Consider the following 21,144-nt stretch of genomic DNA (forward strand, 5'->3'; position numbering starts at 1 on the left):
AGGTCGCTGGGTTTTCTTTTTTCAATATCACTTTCTAGCATGTCCCACTCTCTACAGGAAGGTATAAGATACACACGAATGGTGCAGCCTCCTGGCACCCAGTTCACTGGCTGCCCTCTAACCTATGATTCAAGCTGCAATAGTATCAGTTTGTGCACATGCCCTGGAGCTGGCAATCCAAAAAGCCATGCCAGCACTTCAGATCAAAATGTCCTCAACTCTCGTCCTTCTTCTCATGTCCAGCAAAACACCAGGACATTCCCTTACAGCGAAAGGGAAGCATTTCCTACAGCAAAGAAAAGCCTCAGAAAGGGAGAAAAATAGCTACAGCTGTGTTTCACATGCTTAGAAACCACTGCATCTCCAAGGGGAGAGATTTATCAGGAAAAAGATGGATTTCTTGTCACTGATCATGGCGACTCACTGAACCCCACTTAATAAACACTGAAAACCAAGGAGCAGCAGCTCACCCCAGACTTTGGGCTGCCAGGTATCCCTTCTGCAGGGCAAAGCCATCAACTGCACAAAGTTCCCACGGCAAAGCTGCACTTCTAAAGCACAAGTCTGGCCACAGCAGTGGTAGATCAAGGGCAGGTGATTACGAGCACTGCTGAAGAGAGATCGTGACGCATTGGTCAGTCACACAACCTTATGAGTCATGCGTGAAAATCTGACTTTTATTAGACCTCAGTGACATAATGAAGAATAGAAAAGGAAATAAAGATCATGCTGGCACAGCCACTGCCCTGCAATGCCAACGTTACAGTCCCCGCATATAAACCAGGAAAACAAGATATATTGTCAGGACATGGGGAAATGCAAACCACAAAGTGACACAACACAATTCTAATGAGACACTTGAACGACCAGGAGTCCCAGCACAGCACCTCTGCCTGCACTGCTTTAAAGCAAGGAGTAAATTCAAAGGAAGAAAACACAAAAACCAGTTTAAAATGCTGACACAACATATTGATAATGGAGTAGAACAGGACAAATGTCATGACAGTAGCTTGCCTTTGATTTCCTACTAGGGGACAGCATTTTATTTTGCTGCCTCTGCATCAAGAGGGAAAGCAAACAGTGCACGTGATGAGCCTTGCTCCACTTTGTGAGGATACCACCACAGAGGTAAGTGGCCAATAGGAGATGTTTCCAAACACAGCACACTGTCAGCTAGGGGAGATACTGCTATGAAAAGAAAATTGAATGAAGAAGCCTAAAGAGTTACAGACCAGCAAGCATGCCACAAATTGCTGCCTTCATCATGAACTTACTGCTTATGCTACTAAGTATCTTCCTTTTGTTCCTTGATTTTAACAAATAAGCAAAAAGCCTGAGAAAAATGGACTTTGATGCCACCCGATAGGCAGAATACGAGAGATGTCTTACTTTACAGGAGGGAACCAAAATTATAAGTGATCTATTTCAGCCCATCCATTAGGCTCACAGCAAATGAAACATGCTGAGAGCCAAAACCTTCTATGTGAAAATACTGGTGAGGTACCATGGGAGAGCACTGCAGGGTTGTGTAGGAAACCAACACATCCCTCTAAGAGGAAAAAAAAAGAGCTTTAAGAAAAGCACAAAACAAGGTAACAGTGAGAATAAGGGAGTCACTGAGTGATCACTGAACTATGAGTCCAGAGAGTGGCTACTATGAAGCGTTGCAGTCAAACTCCACGTATAGGAGGCTGAAAGTAAATAAAAAGTTAAGTTAAAGATCTCAACAAAACCAGCAGCCCCACCTGCCCACAAGCACACACTGACTGGTATCACAGCTGAAGATAAGTGAGGTGTGTGGATGAGGTGAATTAGGTCTATCAGCAATCTAGGAGTGGGTAAATAAGCAAGACTAAGCTAATAAACAATCAGCAAGAGTTGTGAAGAAAGCAAGACACAGCACTAAAATACCCTGGAGAAGCTTCCTACACAAGTGATGGACAGCAGGTGCTGAAAACTTTCTGTTGGCAGGAACCTCAACAGAGCGTTTGGATGAAAAAGGGAGACAAGGAGTGATGGTGTAGCTACAGTTGTGCTTCACCCAACAGAAAGACAACACACCAGGAGAAATACTGTCTGTTCAAGGACAACAATAATAGGGGACAAATAGCAGAGATGGGGGCACAAAGCAATAACAGCAATGTCCTAAAGGAAGGGACAGAAGAACGGGTGCCAGGAGGAGAAAGGACCTCTTTTGCTGAGTGGACCTCGGCAGAGAACAAAGACACAGGCAAAAGCACTTACAGAAGAATGGGCCTGATTTAGATCAAAGAACAGATCAATTCTTTGCATTTGGGTAAATGCAAAACAAAACCGCATTGAACAGCACCGGAGCCTCTTAAAATAATATGACAAGTTTTGAGAATGCACAGTCCTCTGGAAATCCACAAATTCAGGAGTCCAAGAGGACACAAGGAATATTTCAAATGGCTCATAGGTGATGAGAACATCCACTGCTTAAAAATTTAAAAAATAGCAAAAATTGTAACACCAAGAAATAATAAACAAGTCATAGCACACAAATGTATGAAGGTCTCCACATGACAGTAACCTCACAGCACTGATGGATGTACAGAAAATTAGGAGTAAAGCAGAACTGAACTGAGGAGCAGCATGAGAAAAGAAAACAACACCAAAACAAATACACGCATTTACTGCAAGAGAGAGGACAGAAAAGCTAAAAACCTGAGGCAAAGCTAGTGCTAAGTGGAAAAAAACCCTTCTTATATTGAAGAAAACAAACACTGACACAGACAGAAAAGGAAAAAAAAAAAACATCAAACACACCAGCATTCAGAAACTGAGCAGTATCTACAAGGCTGAATAAATTTAGGAGAGAAAAGGCAGCTCTTATGTCTGTGCTTTTACATGGACCAAAGTTCCAGTGTGTGAGAAAAACTGATAAATGCAGAGTGAGCACCAAAATGAACTCTGGGCTCGGGGAAGAGATTTTGCAATAACGAAAGAGAAAATGAAAAATATGACTACAGTCATTCTCAGGACCTACATTAAGACTCTGCCCGGAAGGGACACTGTACCTATTGCCACATAACAGAGGAGGAGAGACAGTAGTTTCTAAAAAAAAGGGGTAAATGAAGATGTGCAAGATAGAAACACTGATCAGAAGGGCAGAATCAAAGGGCTTAAAAGAGAAACTCATGCTCGATGTGGGCATAACACAAGCGGTGAAAAGACCAGCTTTATAAGCACTGACCTGTGAGAGCAGAGCCCTGGTGTCACCACCGGTGGCAAAGGTGCCTCTGCCTAATCTATCGCCCAAGAAAGCAAGACAAAAGGTCCAGGTAAACGAGTGCATCTGGTGGCTCACTCCACACCTCCCTATATTCCCTGTAAAGACAGAAAACCTGCTCTGCAGAAATATTCTCACACTGAGAGCGATGAACCCTTTTCACCATTCTGGCTATTAATGAATAGAACGATACCCAAGGGCTCCACAAAACCCTGCCACGAGCTCCCGGAGCAGCAGGTCGAGCCTGCGGTCCCTCCATCCGATGCCGCTTTGCCCCTCGCACACCAGAACCGCTGTAGAGCCAAGTCCCTGTTTTGCAAGTCATACGAGCCCCCGGGAGCTCTCCCGGCACCCGGGAGGCGCCGCTAGGAAGTTCCAGCCCCTCCCGGCCCCGAGCAGCGCCGGTCCCGTGTTCCGCACCCACCGAACCCCGGCTTCATTCAGCCTCTGCCGCTTCTTTAGCGGGTTCCGAACTCAAGCTCTGCCCAGCCCCGGGGCCTCCGGGAGAGCCCAGGGACGAGAGCCCACCGCCTCTGCCCGCTGGCTGCCCTCCCCGGGGGGAACCGGTGGCCCCAGCGAGGGAACTCGCACCCACGGGGGGCACCGGCACCCACCAGCAGCACCGCCGGGACCCCCGGGCCGCCGCCCCGGGCCGGGAGCTGCGCTGGCCCGGCCCCCGCCCCACCCGGGACCAGCCCCGGCGACCCCCGTGGGAGCGGAGTACGGGGTGGGGCGAGCACGGTCCCCTCCCTCGCCCTCCGTCGCCAACCCACGGCGGCACCGGGGCCACCAGCGGGGCCACTCGCGCCCAGCCCGGCACTGTCGCTTTCCCTCAGCGCGGTGCGCGCCGCGCCCCACCGCACCGCCACCAGCGCCTGCTCCGCCTCACCTGCCCGCGGTCCCGCCGGGAGCGCCGCGGGGCCGCCGCGCACCCCGCCCGAGCCCCCGCGCGGCCCCGGCCCGGCGGCGCCGCCGCTCCTTTGTGCCGAAAGATGGAGGCGACTCACGGCGCGGTCCCGCCCCGCCCGTGGGCCCCGCCCCCTCCACGTCGGTCACGCCCCCCGCCGTCTCCCGGGCGACCCGCCCCGCCTCCCCGGACCCCGCCCCCGCCTCGAGCGCCTCGCCCAATCGCGGCGCGGGGCCGCCCTGACGCGCGCCCGCCCAGCCAACCCGCGGCCTCTCCGCGCGCCGCCCGGCCCCGCCGTGAGGGCGGCGGGGATTGGCTGCCGCGTGGGCGGGGCCGGCCAAGGAAGCGGGCCCGCGGTTGGCGAGGCGGACGGAAGGGGCGGGGTGGGCGGCCGAGGGGAGCGGGGTCAATGGCGGCGCCGGGGGCTCGGCAGTGCCGCTCGCTCTGAGGGGCCGCGGTACGTGCCGGGGGCGGCGGGGCGGGCACAGCCGGCGGGGACGGGACGGTGTGGGCGGGGAGAGCGGCCGCGTCTGGGCCGTGGCGCACTGCGGGTGTAGGGGCGGGGAGGGCCGGGTCCGGGCCCTGGGAGCGCGGCGGGCCGAGGCGAGGAGCTGAGGGGAGGTGGGAAGGAGAGGGCGCGGGGAGGGCTCGGAGCGGCCCCAGGAGGGTTCCCCGCGCCCAGTTCCCCGCACCGAGCTCCGTGGGCACCGCGGGGAGCGAGGTCCAGGCCCGGGTTGGGGGTGGCTGGGAGCGACTCGTCCCCGGCGGCTCCGGGCTCGTGGTTTGATGTGCTGCGGGGGCGCGGAGGTGATTGAAGGGGTAGGTAAAGTAATCTGTGCTATTTGCTATATTAGAAGCTGCACGTTGGTACCCAAGACAGGGTCGCTGCTCTAGGTCTGTCCCAGCCTGGGTGATGGCAAGGGCAGCGAAGTTTGGGGTTGGTTTTTTTTTGATCCTGGGGATGTTGCTATCTGATGTTATCAAAAGCTGCAGTTTACAGCTGTGACAGAAACTTCTGTCATTTGGAATGACCACACAGCCCTAGAATACAGTCACCAGGCAAAACCATAGATAAACACGAGAAAGTTGCCAAACACATGGATTTTGTCAGGTCTGGGGGATTTTGTGTGTCTTTGTTTCAGACGGCAGAGGGAAAAGGAAACAAGATTAGCAAACTTTATGACTGCAAGTGAACTTAAGTGTGATGCTGCTTGATGTTTATTTTTTTCCCCCTCCACTGTGCCCCAGGATGTGGTTGTCGGTAAAGTTGTTATTTGCTGAATCAGACACCAGTTTTCAGGACTGTAGTGTCAGGTCATAATTAAACCTTAATCCACTTCATGTATCTTAAAATATGTTCTCTAAGTGAACTGGCTGATCCAGAAGACAGGTGGTTTGCTGCTGAAGGCTTTAGTCCCCAGAGGATGCTGTGCCCTTGCAGAATCTCTCTCCTTCAGTTTATTTTTATGACTTTCTGTCACCATTGATTGGAACCTTTTGTTTCCTCTCTAAATGGATGGGTTGAGATGAACAAGTGGAGAAACGAATTATGTTGTTTCTGCAGCACTGGGATAGGAAAGCTGCCCTTGTGACCAGGACCTGTGTTCAGGAGGGAGATTCAATTTTCATCTTCTCTGTAGGTTTCCAGCTGAACCACCTTCAGGAATGACACTAAAAGAGCAGGTGTTCCGTGCTTTATGGAAAGTGGACTTGTCTTGGGGTGAATTTTTGTTAGATATTAAAAAAGAAGCAAAAGAAAGAAGGAAAAGTTAAAAGAGAAAATCACCAACCCTTGGTCCGTCCTTCCTTTCCCCACCTCTTAAGAGAACCCTTTGGTCTTGTCTTCTTTTACTAATTCCCACCTTAAGAATGCATCCTGCTGTAACAGAGATTTGTCCAGTGCTCCAACCTGGATTTCTCCTGGGACCTCAGTTTTTTTCATTTGTGTTACAAACAATACCCCATGAAAAATTTTTTAAGGGCTTTCTGCAGGATTGATTCCTTGTGGTACAAAGGAAGGATGATAAACTGGTTCCTTCCATTATTTAGGTTACTGCATCCCTTCCTCCCGGGAAGAGTAAGTGTTTGGGGTTGTCTTCAGGACTGAAATGCAGGCAGAGTGAGATTCTAAATGAATAATACTTGACAGGACTGAGGGCAATCAGCTGTTAGTCCTTGAGGTACTTGCTGCAGTTATACCAAGGAATTAGTAAGGTGGTAGAAAAAAGTGAGGTTCACATGACTTGAAACAAGCAGCTGTTAGTTGTGTTGTAAAAATAGGCATTATGGCTTCATTGTGTAGCATGGAGCTGGCAGGATAATTCTGAAAGGAGACACCTAAGACTTATAGAAGCAGTTTGTTTCACCCTGGGCTTGCAGGTGCTAAGGTTCCTTCTTAGGGTGACTCCTTGAAGCATCTCCACCCCACATCCAGTATTGAAATCTTGAAGCAGGGGTGGCTGTGCAGTGTGGGAAGGGGCTGTGCCCTCTCCCACTCGAGCTCCATGTAACCCTGACAGAGCCCCCAGCCCAGCCTGTCCCAGCCCAGCTCTCCTGCCTGCCGGGAGCTGCAAAAAGCTGCTGAGGCTGGAGAGATGAGTTGCTGCTGTGGTTTAACCCCAGCTGACAACTAAGCAGGAGAGAGACACAGTTGCTCAGCACCCTCTGCCCAGCCTGTCCCCAGCCAGCAGCTCCCACCCAACTCCCCCCAGTTTATATACTGGGCACGATGTTCTGTGGCCATGGTTCTATGGAATATCCCTTTGGCCACTTGGGGACAGCTCTCCTGGCCATGCTCCCTCACGTCTTCTTGTGCAGCTCCTCGCTGGCAGAGCGTGAGACACTGAGTAGTCCTTGAGTTAGAATGAGCACTGCTGAGCAACAGCTAAAACTGCAGAGTGTTAACAGTGTTATTGTCATACCAAACCCAAAACACAGACCTGTACCAGTTACTAAGAAGAAAATTAACTCTCTCCCAGCCAAAGCCAGGACACTTGCTAATTTCTGAAATCTCACTGTTAATCACTTATAAATACATGTATTCAACAACTGGAAACAGGCAAGCCTCCTCAAATTTTCACAGGATGGGCGAAAAGATAAACTGTATCTTTCTCCAGAACAGAGAGGTGTAAGAGCTGAAATAAACGGAGAAGGATGTGAAGGTAGGTGGGGGGGGGGGTTAATTTTTTAAAAATATTTATTTTAAGCAAGGTAAATACAAAGTGGAGTGGGGGAAAAAAATCCATTAAAATATGACTTTCAGAAAAGGAGCCTGAGGCAGACAACTAGCAGGGAAGACATAACTATGAGAAAAGAATATAGAAGGAGTAATGGGGTGGTGCTATTAGTTTTAGCAGTTATGAAGTGAGTAGGTATCTCAATCAGTACTTACTGTTCAGTGTTCTTTGGAGAACTGAACTTACTGTAAGGGCAGCAGGTCTGTTTTTCAGGATGTTCAGTAATGTTTCACTCACTGAAAAGTATAATAAGCCCCCTGATATCTCTTTCCCATTGTGTTTTTAGGATAGACTATTCCACAATGGATGGGGGAGATGGTACTGCTGACCTGGTGATTAACAAGAGGTTTGTGTCCGAGTCGGAGCTCGAGGAGCGACGGAAGAGAAGGCAGGAGGAATGGGAAAAGGTCCGGAAACCTGAGGATCCAAAAGGTATGGGATGGGCTTTAATGAGTACAGGAAAAAGACCTGAGAATATTTCACTTTTGTGGAAAGCAGGAATAAAAGGCAATGGCTGCTATTCTGTAATTTCAGAAGGTTTTTATATATGAAGAAACTAAGAGCTGTTGGCAGTTTAGTGTTTCTGATGTATGGTTTGTTCCTTTCAGAATGCCCAGAGGAGGCCTATGACCCACGGTCGTTGTATGAAAGGCTCCAGGAACAGAGAGAAAAGAAGCAGCAGGAGTTTGAGGAGCAATTTAAATTCAGTAAGCACCAGCAGCAACCTGAATGTATTGTGTGCAACAGCTGTACACAAGTAAGGGACATATCCCTGTGTCCTGTGTGCCTCTCAGAGAGGGAAACAGAGGCTTCAGAAGAGTTATTGGAATCTTGGGTTTCTCAAGTAACTGTTTCTCAGTGCTGCTCTGGGCACCGAGGCAGCACTGCACACATGCAAAACTCAAAAGTGGTTTGCAGTTATGAAGCTGCATTCCTGTAAAGTGCCTAATGCTAGGCTTGTATGGGACATTAAATAAAAAAAAAAAAAACACAAAAACAAAACCTGACAGCGATTCATGGGAAAGTGAAAATGTAAAGTGACTCTTGAACTCATGCTTTAACACAGGACCATTCTGCTTCAGTCAATAACAGAAATCCTGTTACAGCAGCTGTTACATTTCCAAGCTGTAATTATTTGACTCAAAAGTGATTTGAGACTTAAGAGTATTATTTGGAAGAAATAAACTTCCAGGTGTTGATTCTTCAGAAAGCAGATGTTTAACTGTTCTGATGAAATGGGAACTAATTTCTACTGATGTTTGACTTTCTGATTTTATAGAAAAATCCTTTGCATTGTATCATCTGTGTATGTGCTGCAGAGTGCAAAGATGATAATGAGAACTAGAAAATTATTAGTCAACCTTTTTGGGAAAAAGGGAGCTATTGGCTCTAAATAAAGACAAGTGAGGATGATACTGTGGGACTCCATTTTAAGGTGGGTTCTAATTGATTTTGGTTCTTTAGCTGGAAGCCTTACACTCAAGCTGTGTGTTCTTTAAGCTCCACTTTGGCTCACTGGATTCTGTCTAGAATTTCTCCTGTATTTGTGATGGAACAAAACTATGGCTCAGTCTTTGGGTTCTTAGAAGCTGCCCCTGCAGATGCTGTTGAGTACATCACTGATTACCAGGGTTGCTTTTAGGATCATTCCTGTAGCCAAATTTCTTTGAGAGAAGGTAAGTGGGAGGAACTGACAAACTAAAGATCAGTGGAGCACTGGTTTACCTTATCAGATTTCAGCCAGTTTGGCCATTTGTGACATGATTTGTCCCCTAATGTGCTTGAATTTGCCTTAAAATGTTCATAAGTATTTTTTCTGTCCATGGGAATTTTTGAGGAGTAGAAAACAAGTCTAGTGCACTGTCATTCTTATCAGTCAGAACTGATGAGGGAACTTGGGAGGAAAAACTTTTATGCTGAAGAACTGTGTTTGCACTGACACATGAACTTACTCTAAAACTTTTATGTAGATAAAAACTGGTTTGCAGACGAGCAGTTCTTTCTGCTTGGGTATTCAGCATTGCAGGAATGTCTTCCTTTTCAAAGTAAAGTAATTTTGGTAGAATGGTAGAGCATTTTAAATGAGAGAATAATCCTAGTATTCTCTAAAATGGAACTTTAAAAATTTTCTTTCTGCACAATTGTGGTAACCAAAATAAGGACAAGTGAAAGTTTTTTCCGGTCTCTTGAGTTTCACTTATTTTTGGTGGTGAAAAGTGGCAAGTACAGATAATGTCATTATCTCTATAATTAATGCATTAGAGTCTCAACTGGACCTACAGGATTCTTTCCAGCTGGAGAGTTTCCAGTTTACTTCAGTAAACTTTTGCTCCCAGTCATCTTTGATGTGACTAAGCAGTTCTTGCCCAAGGAGCCACCCAAAAACTGACTGCTGTCAGCCTGGATGGGAAGGGCTTCCAATAACTGTTCAAAGTAATAGTTCCCCTTGCCCAGTTGTCTTAGACCTGCAACATCTTCCCTTTGCTTCAGTAAATCAAGTACTGGAATGGGTAGCAGCCTTCCTCTTAGTTTGCAGATGAGACAAGCAGAAAATTAAATTAATTCATGTCATTTACTTCAAAAAGTGTCCTGAGTTTCACTACTTTTGCTCTCTGAAGGGGCCCTCAGCAGTAGCAGTGAGTGCTACAAGTTACTGTTTAAAGATTTATGAATGAGCTCTGCGTGAGTTGGAAGGAGTAGGGATCAGCCTTCATAAAATAACCTCAAATAATAATTGATTTTTAGAGCTTTTCTGTCAAAGGCAGAAGCTTGCCAATTATCAGTGTAAATGGGTTTCTCAGTTTGCTATTAAAACAAATAGGGCTTGATTATGTGGGTGAAGATTGAAAAAAACCCACAGTGACCTCATGTAAAAGCCTAAAAATCCTCCCACAGAATTAAACTTTAATGAAGACTAAGGGTGATGTTTGGGCTAAGATTTTCTGAGGATGACTACAAACAGCAAGACTTGTTTTTTTCTAAAAAATATTTTTTATTAACTTTTTAACTAAATGATTTGATCAAGAGACGTTGAACTTCTGCAGAGCAGGAAATAAAAGACCTTCCTGCTGCACCAGCCTGTACTTTCCTTAGTGCAGGATAGTCTGTTTAGAAAGAATTTATTTGTATTTGGAATTTAGGAGCTGTCTTGCTTCTACTTTTTAAAAATTATTTCTTTAAAGGGATGTTAATATGAACTAGTTGACTAATTGTTTGCTTCAAGAAAATGTACTTCCTGTTTTGAAGCAAGATTTATGGGGAGAAGTAATGAGGTTTCTTCCAGTTACTGGTTGGTTTAAGAAGAGATTCTGAGGAGACAGGTTTAAACTTAGTGTCTGAAGCCAAATCATTGCTTACTGTGGTTATTCCTTGTTTTGTGTAACCTGTTCCAAATGGTGTTTCAGAACTGCAGAAAGGCTGCCTGTCTGAAAACTTTTAAGTTTTCAATTAAGGTCAATTTTCCTTAATTATATCGGCAAGTCCAACAGCGTTTCACGGCTTCCTGCAAATTGTTGGGCTTCTCTCTGTGGCAATAGTGCTGTGTTCAAACTGTGTGAGTTTGTTGCAGTTTTTGTGCTTGAGTGTGTGAGAGTTTTGCCTTGTTAGCATCCAGGATGATTAACTGGGAAGTATTTTTACTCCTTAATTCCACGATCCAGCAGAGAGCTTGTGGAGTTTGCTTTGTACCCTCTCCTTGGCACAGCAGCGTGGCTGCTGGAGTACCCCATTCACTCACTCAGCCAGGACTCTGCTCCCTGTGTTCCCAGTGCAAATTTTCCTACCTTGGGAGTCCTGGAAATGTTGTGTGTGAGACGTGGACACTTCCCTACGTTTATGGGGCTGTTTGAAGTCATTGGAAAACGTTGTAAGACAGTGATGAAGTAACACATGATAATTGTCTGCTTCCTAAGTGGTTTTAGCTTATCCATATGCATTCTTTTCTTTCTCCAGAAAATATGGTAAGAGGCTTAGATGAAGATGAGACACATTTCCTTGATGAGGTTTCTCGGCAGCAAGAGCTACTAGAAAAGCAACGAAGGGAAGAAGAGCTGAAAGAACTTAACGAGTACAGAATATCCTTTGCATTAAAATGGCTGCTGGTTACCTAGAGGAGGGTAAGAGTGGGCTGTAGTTTTGTTCTGTCATTGACATTATTTTTATAAAACTGCTTTACAGAACGTGTACAGTGATAGACTTTCAGAGTTTAATGTTTTCATTGTAGACCACTGTAATGTTTGATATTCCCCCCTTCAGCCCTCACGTATCTCTGGTACTTTTCTTTCCTTCTCCCCTCTCCATTGTTTTGGGGTTTGGTAGTGGGTTGGGTTTTTTTCTGTTATTGAGTGCATGAAATGCCATCACTAAAACTAGAAAGAGAACACAAAGGAAAAACATCCTATTACTTCTAATCTTCTGCTTTTGTCTTCTTACTGCAACGTAAATGCTCTCTTTTAATTTTTTTACCTGCATATTGCCTGATTTCAACATACTTGTTTGAAATAATGTTTGAATTGCTCTCTCTTATATCTCTTCTTGAAGCATTAGATGCTTTTTTCCCTTGCTGATGTCTGCAGGATGAGAAATTAAATACATCTGTGCCAATGCACTGACTTTCTTCTGGGAAGTCAGTGCCCATGGAGACTTGGCTCCTTTGGGTGATACACACTTGTAGGCAGTACTGAAAGCAGCACAGTTTGGCTTTGCTGTTAAATGCCAAATTTTCTTTAAGATGTGCTAGAGAATAATATAGGATGTTTTTTCTCTCTGATTAGTGGCAGTCGAGGGACGTTGGAATGACTTGATGATTTCTGTGCTAAGGAAAATGTTGCTTTTTTGAGGTTTACTCAATCTGTGCAGATTGAATCTTTGTCTCCATTGCTGTTAAGTCATCAGTGAACAAAATACAAGTTCTCAAAGATGCTTTAGTATAAATAAAGGAGTTTGTGTACACAAAGAGGTGACCAAAACCAGTCAGCACATAAAACTGGTTACTACTGATGCTACAAAGATCAGCCTTACCTTGTGTTAGTCAATGATTTACAGCTTGGAGGGTGAGTACTGTGAAGAGCATCTAAATTAGATCAGGAATGTGTTTAAGTAAAAGAAATACTGATGCATTTTTTTAGTGCAGAAATAGGCTGCAGCTAGTTGTGGGATTTGGAGTATTTTCATGATTTGTTGGACCTAATAATGGGATGTTCATGGGCTATATTTAGTTTGGGTGATGTCGCTCGCGGGTCTGGCTGATCCGGGGCTGTGCAGTGTAGGACTGTGCTGGGGCAGCAGCTGCCAGCTCTCCTTATGTCACATTCATCTGGGGTGAACCATACCAGCCCAGAGGGGATCTGGAGTTGTCTTGAATTAGCCACATAACACACTGATCCTGAATTTGCTGAGCAGGGCCTGATCAAGGTGTACAGGCCATCTTACCTCAGTCTTTGCGGTCTCAGTGATATTGGTGCCTCTGGGTCTGAAGTCTTGCTGTGAATTAGTCTGTAGAACTTACTGCTGATGGGATGGAAGGAGGGGAAATGTTTTATAGTCACCTCATCCCATGGGAAACTGGGAAACGTTGCCCGTTCCATTTCTTCTTTGCAATTTTTTTATTTAACCATAATATTTCAAGCAATCTCAGAGCAACTTGCAAAATGATTCGTCTGCGTTTGGAATTTTTGGTGGTGTTCTTCTAAAAATGCAAAAGGTGGTTTTTTGCATCTGCAGGTTGTTACTGATGGTTTATCACTACAGTGACAAAAAAAACAGTGGGCACTAGGCAAATATGCTACATCTAGAGGTACTGTTCAAGTGCCCTCCCAAGCTAATAGGAGGAATGTCAACCCACTAGGTTTGATTATTTGCTCTTTTTCCTGGTATAGCATCCAGTTTAAGCTACCCAGAGGCATTAATTTAATGGTAAAACTTATATAAATATTCAAGTACAAAGGTTTTTTTTTTCTTCTTTTTGCTTCATTTTTTTTATGTTGAACAATCACGAAATCATATGTCTTCAGGATAACCATACTTTGGAATATTTTAATGCACTCATAAGCATAAGAAATTCATATACATGGATGACCAAGAATTTTACTTCCTCTTGCATGAATAGCTGGGTGTGTTTGCTCCTTACCCTATCCAGACCCCACTGGTCTGACAGTGATTAAAGATTTGCAGATATTTTTTAGAGCCAGATCCAAGAAGTGTTTGAGAACAACATCCTCTGGTCTTCACACCTATGTATATGTGGGAACCATCCCCCTTCCAAGAAGCAGGTTTTTCTGTAGGACAGCTTGTTTAATGCAGTTGATATTTAGATTGAGAGGTTTATTTCTGATGTTGTCTTCCTGAGGGGGAACACTTCTTGGCTGGGTATAGCATTACATTTGCTAATGGCAGCAGTATGTATAAAATATCTACTAAAAATGTGCTGTGCCTTTCTAGTTAAGGAGTTTTAGGGAAATGCCATGCTGGACAGAAGTGAAAAGCCTGTAATTTGGTGTCTTTTAAAAGAGAAGCCTTTAGGTTCCTTAGCTGGGCTTTTGTAGTGCAGTCTTAGAACATAACAAGGTGATGGACCAAAGTGTGGAAGTTGAACACTGCAGTGGGTGGAAGGAGTCGTGTGTTGCAACATCGAACTGTGTTTGACACAACGAGCTTTCAGATGGCTTTGGACAGCCACAGGATGGCACTCCTGTGCCATCCTAAAAAGGAATAAAATTGAACATTGGTTTTGGCTGAGAAGACTTGGTTGGGGTAAGAAGCAGTCTGAGTTACTGCTGTATCCTTAGGAAAATCTAATAAGGAGTGGCATCTGAACCCTTCTGATTGGAGAGCGAGTGTGCCGCTTCAAACCAAAGTGTAAGAGTTTGATTTGCAGATGTTCAGTGGGGGAAAAAAGCTGTGGCTTCAAAATATATGGTCCATCAACATGAAATTCCCTATCCAGTATTTGTCTGCAGTGACTGGGGTACCTGTGAAACTCCAGCTGTGCAACTGGAGTCAAAGAAACTGTTAGAAAGCTAGATGTGTGTTTATAAACATGCTTTGAAATTAGGCTAATTTGCCTTTACTGTGTGCAGTTTGTGAGTTTTGCAGAAGCTTGTGTGACTCCCATGGCACCTCATCAACAAGCAGGGCCTTTGACAGACCTCTCTTCACCAAATACAGATGGGCATTAAATGTTATCAGGGCAGGACTAGGTCCTGCCACAGGAGATCTGTTCAGGGTGTGTGCAGTGAGTGGGACTTGATAACACAGAGACCCAGCTCTTCCTTATCCTGTCTGAGAACCTGCTTAAGCTTCTCCACCTCCTTATAGTTTTCATCTGCATCCCACCTTGCTAACACTGTTTTAAACTACTTAGTTTTTCTGTGCAGTCGTGGGTTTTTTGGGTGAATCTTGGACCACGTTCACCCTTAATCAATGTCTGCTTCCTCTTGGGGTTGGTGCTCAGACCAGCAGTAACAGCCTTGTGGTCCTTATAGAGAGAGGAGCTGAAAAGACAGAGTGATAAATGCCAAAGCTGAAAATGGAACTGTTTTGCCTTGGTAGGGTGAAATCTGCTGGGCTCAGCAAAAGGAAGGTTTAGGAGTGGAAATGAGCACACATATTGCTACTTAGTTTTTTTGGTAAGGATTAGAGTTTGGAGCAGCAAATATGAATTACAAATGTACTGACCTCCATAGAAGGGGAAGTACTGCATTGCCTGTTTGGTTGGTTTGTTTGTTTTGGTCCAAGCCTGACCTTTTTGCTTTCCTAAGGCCTTTAGGTAAAGGCAGGATGATGGGTGTGTTCGTGGGTACTGGGTGTCATGTGTTGCACCTTTCTGGCTTCAGAGCAGCAGCTCCTGGGCTGCTGCCTGGATGTCTTCACAGGGAGAGCTGATATTGATACCTGAGGGAGGTCTGACCCCAGAGGGTGAGGTCTTGTTATGTTTTGGCTGAGGGTACCAGCTAAATGTCATTACAAATAAGTTTATTTTGATAGAATATGTGAATGAACTTCGGTCGTTGCTGTCAGCAGAGCTGGCTAAATATATCTGAGAGGAAGTGTCTGTTCTCCTTGTTCCTTCCAGTTGATCCTTAACCCTTAATTCACAGCACTCTCACCAAAGTGGGAGTCAGTATGGACCCAAAGAAGGAAACTGAGAAGAAATTGCCCATGAAGTCAGTGGAAAACAAGAACAAATTCTCTCAGGCAAAGCTGTTGGCAGGAGCTGTGAAACACAGAAGGTTAGTTTCACACCTCTATAAATTCATGAGGAACGGAACCCAGTTAGCAGTGTAAAGGGAGGCAGGCCAAAACTGCCTCCAGAGAGTGAGGTGTAAACCTTAGCCCTGAAGAAAAAAAGGGGGAAGGTATAAGAAAAGACCAGCCTTGTTTCTATAGGCTCTGACAAACTGTGGGGAAAAACATGAAGCAATTCAAATAGATAAGTGTGTGTAAAGCAAGTGGGTAGACTCTTCATTCTAGAGTGCTTGGGCAATCCTGCTTGGGGATCTAGAGGGAATCTGTTTTACATCTCTATTTATAGATATCAGTGTCACCTCACTCATGTGAATTCGTTCAGATGGATCAGTCCCATTTCACCTGTGCTTACAGTGGATTGTTTTAATTGCTGCTGGGGGCAGCATGTGGGAGACAAAGTTACAAGAGAAGAGCTTTGTGTAGCAGTTTGGTCCTGGGGACATCAGGCAAACTTCCCTTGTTCCTCAGTCATTTGCACTGATACATCACCACCCTTTCCATCCCAGGGAGATGGCAGCTGGGTTTGTGACGTGTTTGCTGTTTTGATCTTGGCCCACAAACGCAGCTGCTGGTGTGCCACAGGTTATGGAGAAACTAGGCATGTGGGACCAGACTTATTTCCCAGAGATGAATCATCTAATACTTAAGATGATTACTGGCATCTCCAAATTCAGTCAGTGTGTTTGAATCGTCTCAGAGAATGCAAGATTATTTTAGAAGCTTATCTTGTAGGGTGATGTTTGGCTCCCAAGTGCAGCAGTAATTGCATGTCTGAAAACTGAAGTAAGCACTTCCACCACTTAATGTGTGTGGGGTTGGGTGGTAGTTTGGGTTTTCAGAAAGCAGAGAAGAAAAGCCCTGAACTGATAACAAGCAGCCAACAATGTTGTTTTTGTCTTGTAACTATTAGTACTTAACCCAGTAGGATGTAGAAAAGGAGCTGGCATGTGCTTAATGGCACTTCTGAAGTCTGCAGATGGCATCTTTTTGAAGAGAGCATCTTAACTGACATGTCAATGCCATCGCAGACTTGCTCTGCAGTCTTCTATTTTTGCCATCTTATCTTCTATTGCGAAGTGGCCCAAAGCAAGTGTAGTGTGAGCTCAACATCTGCTCCCTGAGCTCTGTAATTTCCTGTAAAGGATGTATTGCTATTAAAAGCTCCCTGCACAGGGAGCTGCATGTTCTGACAGGGACAGAAAAGAGTTAATGCATAATAATGCTCATACTTCATCAGTTCATCACAGCTGAAGCCGGGAAGCATTTGTTTATGTGGATGGATTAGGACTGGGAACATGCAGGGCGGGGGGGATGGAATCTGGGCAGTGACAGGGGAGAGCTATAGGAGCTCTGAAGAGTCAGAAGTCTGGGTCATGTTCCTTTCCCCCAACACCACTTTGGACCCGGAAAGGACTCTTTTCTAGATACTGCAGCTGTGTGTGAATTGCTGCAAAACCTACTGGGCTTCTTACTGGGTGCAAGATTTTCAGACATTTTAGAACAGGCTCTGTAGGAGGGGGAAGGGGAAAGCCACAGATGTTGCACCAGCAAGTGTGGTGCCCATCCACATGTGCAAGGCTGTGGTCGTGTGGGGTGTCTGAAGCTCAGGCAGTCATTCCCAGTCTCCTGTGGGGTACATCCCACTGGATAGGCTGCTCTGGGTTGCTGTGCAGGAGGTTTGACTTGGCTCCCAGAGGTGTGTTCCCGTTTCCCAGGTTAACAGGTGATGGCAGTGTAGGTGTTGACGCTTCCTCGGATCCTGCACGTTCTTCAGGGAGCCTCAGTTAAAGGCAGTCAGAAGTGGTGATGGTCATCAAGGGATCCTGCTGGCATTCACTGTAGCATTTTTGGCAAAGATGTATCAATTACTTCACTGTAATTAAGTGGTTGCTTATGAGGAACAAGACACTTTCTTATTTTTTTCCACAGTTCAGATGGTGGTAACAGTGTGAAGAGGTTGAAATTAGATACTGATCACGATGAAAAGAATCAAGGTATGTCCCGACTTCTCCATGTGGGAAGCTGTGTGTCTGTCACTGAACAGCAACTGGCTTGGGGTAAAACCTGGGTTTGCTTTTCTGGTCCTTCATTGTGCAAGACAGCACAGACACTCTTAGAGCAGTAGAAATGGTAAATGTAGGTGCCAACAGTCTTCACAGGAAAGAGAGCTGCAGGTTCCCTGCCTGGACCAGTCCTGACAGATGTTTGTCTAAGCTGCTCTTAAGTCTCCACAGATAGAGACTGTGCACCCTCCTTAGGGACTTTATTCTAATGCTTCACTGATTTTAATCTGAAAGAGTTTTACCTGGTAACTAATGGGAGTCTCCTTGGGTGCATTTCAAGCCTATTGCTTATTCTGCTGGCAGGAGACACGGAGAGCTGCTCATCTCCTTCCCCTTCACAGCAGCATTGGATGTATTTGGATACATCCACTTTAACTTTTCACGCTATGATGTGATTCTGTCCATCCTGAAGTCAATTTGTTTCAGAAAACTGTGAGGAACTAGAAGAGAAATTAAGCTGTGTTTCAGCCTTAGCTGTCAGGGCTGCAGTTGACTTGCTGTCAAGATACTCTGACACAAATCGGGCGAGCTGCAATTGTGTAATGACAACCCAGGGCGCTTCCTGATTCTCCTTCTGTTCAGTAAACTTTCAGAACAGTGGAAATAATTAATTAGCCATGGAAGATGGGAGATGTTGACTAGCAGAACGATGGAATAAAACTTTTCCTCAACTATGCTGTTACATTGCAAAAAAAAAATACTCAGCTACACAAAGCAGAGCTATTTATTCTTATTTAGTGGGTTTGGTACTTGACAAGCATCAAACTGACAGCTTTAGAATAAAAAATCTGTAATGCCAGCATAGAGCTGGGCTTAAACTAGTGATGAGAAAAAGAAAAAAATCCCCTGAGGTAGCAAGTCCTTCCTGTCAGAATGGCTTTATTGCAGCACAAAGCTGCCCTATGCTTTAATTAAATCCTGCAGTCATCCGCTGCTTGTATGGCAAAAGCAGGTGAGTGACACGTGGCAGTTCCTGGGCTGATTGAAAGGCCTTTCCCACACTCCCTGTGTTTGACTGGGGTATCTCTCTTCCAGAAAAACCCTCCTGTGTTCCCCTGGGGAGCAGCTCCGTGGGAGGCTCCACAGTGCACTGTCCCTCAGCCGCCGTGTGCATCGGGATCCTGCCAGGCCTGGGCGCCTACTCGGGGAGCAGCGACTCGGAGTCCAGCTCGGACAGTGAGGGCACCATTAATTCCACTGGAAAGATTGTCTCTTCTGTCTTTCGTGGCAACAGTTTCTTTGATGGTCCATAACAAAATCCCTCCGTGTGTAATGTAGTGCAGAGTATCTTCCAAAGCCCTGATGGATGCTTGTCGCATCCCTCTGCCCCAAATATAATCTTTCTAGCTAACCTCTAAACCTTAATACACTCAGATACTCCTAAAACAACTCATTATATCTTCTCCCCCACTCCCAACTTTCCATTTCTGGGGTGCATACTGAGCCTTGAGGAAAAGCTGCCATCCTAAAGCAGAAAGCACACCTCGTGTCACAAAGGTCTGAGGGTAAGGAGGAGAGAGCTTTATCTTTTACAATTCTTACGGAAAGAATTATGTTGATTTAAGAAGTTTATACAAGACTAACAAGCAAAAATACTCACTTGAAGCAGTGAAGTCTTGTAGAAACAGCCATGTGTTCTGTTTTAAAATGTCATTTTTATTCTGCATTTGAGAAATGGGGGCAGAACCAAATTTGAGCAGATGGTGAAGTGTAGCTTGCCATGACACTGTAAAGAAGTTTTAGTGTTACATGATTAAAGACATTCTGAATGCATTTTTTTATCTCTGCTTGTGCCATTCATAATTGTTCTCGTTCCATTAAGCAATTTCTGCTCTACCCAACCAGCCCTTTCCTCAAACCGCCAGCCAGGAGAGGTACAAGGCAGCCTCCTACAAATGCAGAGGTGGTGATGGAAAACTGTTGGTCTGAGTGAGTTCACAGGAGATGCAATTGGCTTTTCTGCTCAAAGGCTGTTGCTTCTGCACCAGCACTTGACAAGGAATTCAGCTTTTCAGCAGCAGTGTCCTGAAGAACATGACTCCAGAGCAGGTGGGATTCTCCAGCTCAGCCAAACCTCTTTGTACAGAAGCTGGAGAACAACATCATCCTTGTAGGTGTATTGAATTTCAGAAATCTTACATGAACATGTTTATGGGTGGACCAAGGAGCCAGGCATGAGCAGGAAGGAGGGCTGAGGGTCCATCCTTTTCTCCTGTGTGTGCAGATGGGGCTAATGGGAGGTCACAGGGTTGGAACAGCTCAGCTCAACCGCTCAGGGGTCTTTGTGACAGTCCCTCACAGCCCTGCTCTATGTACTGCACTTCTGAGAGAGCAGCTGGGCTAAAAGCAGTGAAAACTGAAGGCCTTTACTGGATTCGTGCCTTAGCTTGAGTGTTGAACTTTCCCAAAGAAAAACAGGGAGAGTTATGCTCACAATGAAGCTATCCTTAGCCAAATACCCCTTCTGTTTGCACAGCCCTGTTCCACAATCAGATCCTTACAAACACACTGATTTTTTTTTTTTTTTCCCCCCTCTTCTGGGCTTCCTGGCACCTCCTGTGTTTGCTCCAGCGTTTATCCTACCTCTTCCCTAGCTACTGTAATTATGGCACTTTCAGGTGGAAAATAGGTAGATCTCTCGCAGCCTCCCTAATGCTTTGCTTTTGCTGACTTTCATTATACTGAGCTTTGGAGTGAAATGGAAGCGGTGCACAAAAAATGCATGTTTTTTGATGAAAGTTGCGTTTGCAGGAGCCTTGAGGAGATGGTGTCAGAGCTGTCAGTGTCCTTCCTGGCACTGAACTACATCAAAAATCTCACTAGAGAGTCAGAGCAGCCTGGCCCAGCTGTGAGCACGCTGGGGCCATTTTCCTGAGTGATATTTTGCACAGCTGCAGTCAAAATGGCTGATTTAGACAGAAATTTATAGTGGCAGTTGTCAGCCAGTTGCAGCAGGTGTGATGGTGGTGGTGGTGCAGAGGGGCTGCAGGTGAGATCAGGAGGGGGTGATGGTGGTTATAGGGGATGGTGCAAGGCCAGGGGGAGACATAATCCAGGGAAAGCAGATGTGAGAGCTCTCCACTTTCCTCCTGTTCCTAGAAGAACAGAATAGGGCACTTGGGGAATGCCTTTGAGTCTGAGTCAGCCCTGCTGTTCTCAGGGCCTGGCCCATGTAAACAAACTGCAGAGCTGTCCCAGCTCCTCACTCCATCCATTAGTCCCATTTACCTTCGTACGCTTAGAAGCCATCTGACCTTAAAATACTCCAGTGCCCTGAGAGATGTGCTGGGAAGTGAAGAGTGAGTGGGATGTAGGATAAATCAGACCTGAAAAGGGCAGCTGTGGCAGTAACCTTGCCCTGAGGCTGACAAAGCTGACTCCAGCTGGTTCCAGCAACTCTGTCGACCAGTGGTGGATTTAGATTTTTTTTTTTTTGGTGTTTTG

General features: G+C 45.7%; 2 protein-coding genes across 3 annotated transcripts in view; one reads left to right on the forward strand and one right to left on the reverse strand.

The window, feature by feature from the left end:
* RSPRY1 (ring finger and SPRY domain containing 1) overlaps positions 1-4,181 on the reverse strand; it is a 37,169-nt gene extending 32,988 nt beyond the window's left edge. Inside the window, exon 1 of one of the 2 annotated variants that reach the window (XM_032701562.1) lies at positions 4,140-4,181. The gene's annotated coding sequence lies outside the window, so the exon portion shown is untranslated. The remainder of the gene's footprint in view (positions 1-4,139) is intronic. The other variant, XM_032701564.1, reaches the window with a different exon arrangement.
* Positions 4,182-4,524: 343 nt separating this feature from the next.
* PSME3IP1 (proteasome activator subunit 3 interacting protein 1) lies at positions 4,525-19,473 on the forward strand. Its single transcript, XM_032701372.1, has 7 exons — positions 4,525-4,614; positions 7,680-7,825; positions 8,002-8,100; positions 11,345-11,466; positions 15,488-15,621; positions 17,567-17,631; positions 18,736-19,473. Exons 2-7 carry the CDS (start codon positions 7,696-7,698, stop codon positions 18,951-18,953), a joined length of 768 nt encoding a protein of 255 aa, XP_032557263.1. The 5' UTR covers positions 4,525-4,614; positions 7,680-7,695; the 3' UTR covers positions 18,954-19,473.
* The last annotated feature ends 1,671 nt before the right edge of the window (positions 19,474-21,144 follow it).

The sequence above is a fragment of the Chiroxiphia lanceolata genome, chromosome 13 (genome assembly GCF_009829145.1).
Source record: "Chiroxiphia lanceolata isolate bChiLan1 chromosome 13, bChiLan1.pri, whole genome shotgun sequence".
NCBI lineage: Eukaryota > Metazoa > Chordata > Aves > Passeriformes > Pipridae > Chiroxiphia > Chiroxiphia lanceolata.

Bases quoted from the DNA above. Each gene is read 5' to 3' on its own strand.
- PSME3IP1 (XM_032701372.1), top strand. From the start codon at position 7,696: ATGGATGGGGGAGATGGTACTGCTGACCTGGTGATTAACAAGAGGTTT. The intron at 7,826-8,001 runs GTATGGGATGGG...TGTTCCTTTCAG, and splicing joins GAAACCTGAGGATCCAAAAG to AATGCCCAGAGGAGGCCTAT. The intron at 8,101-11,344 runs GTAAGCACCAGC...TTCTTTCTCCAG, and splicing joins TGAGGAGCAATTTAAATTCA to AAAATATGGTAAGAGGCTTA.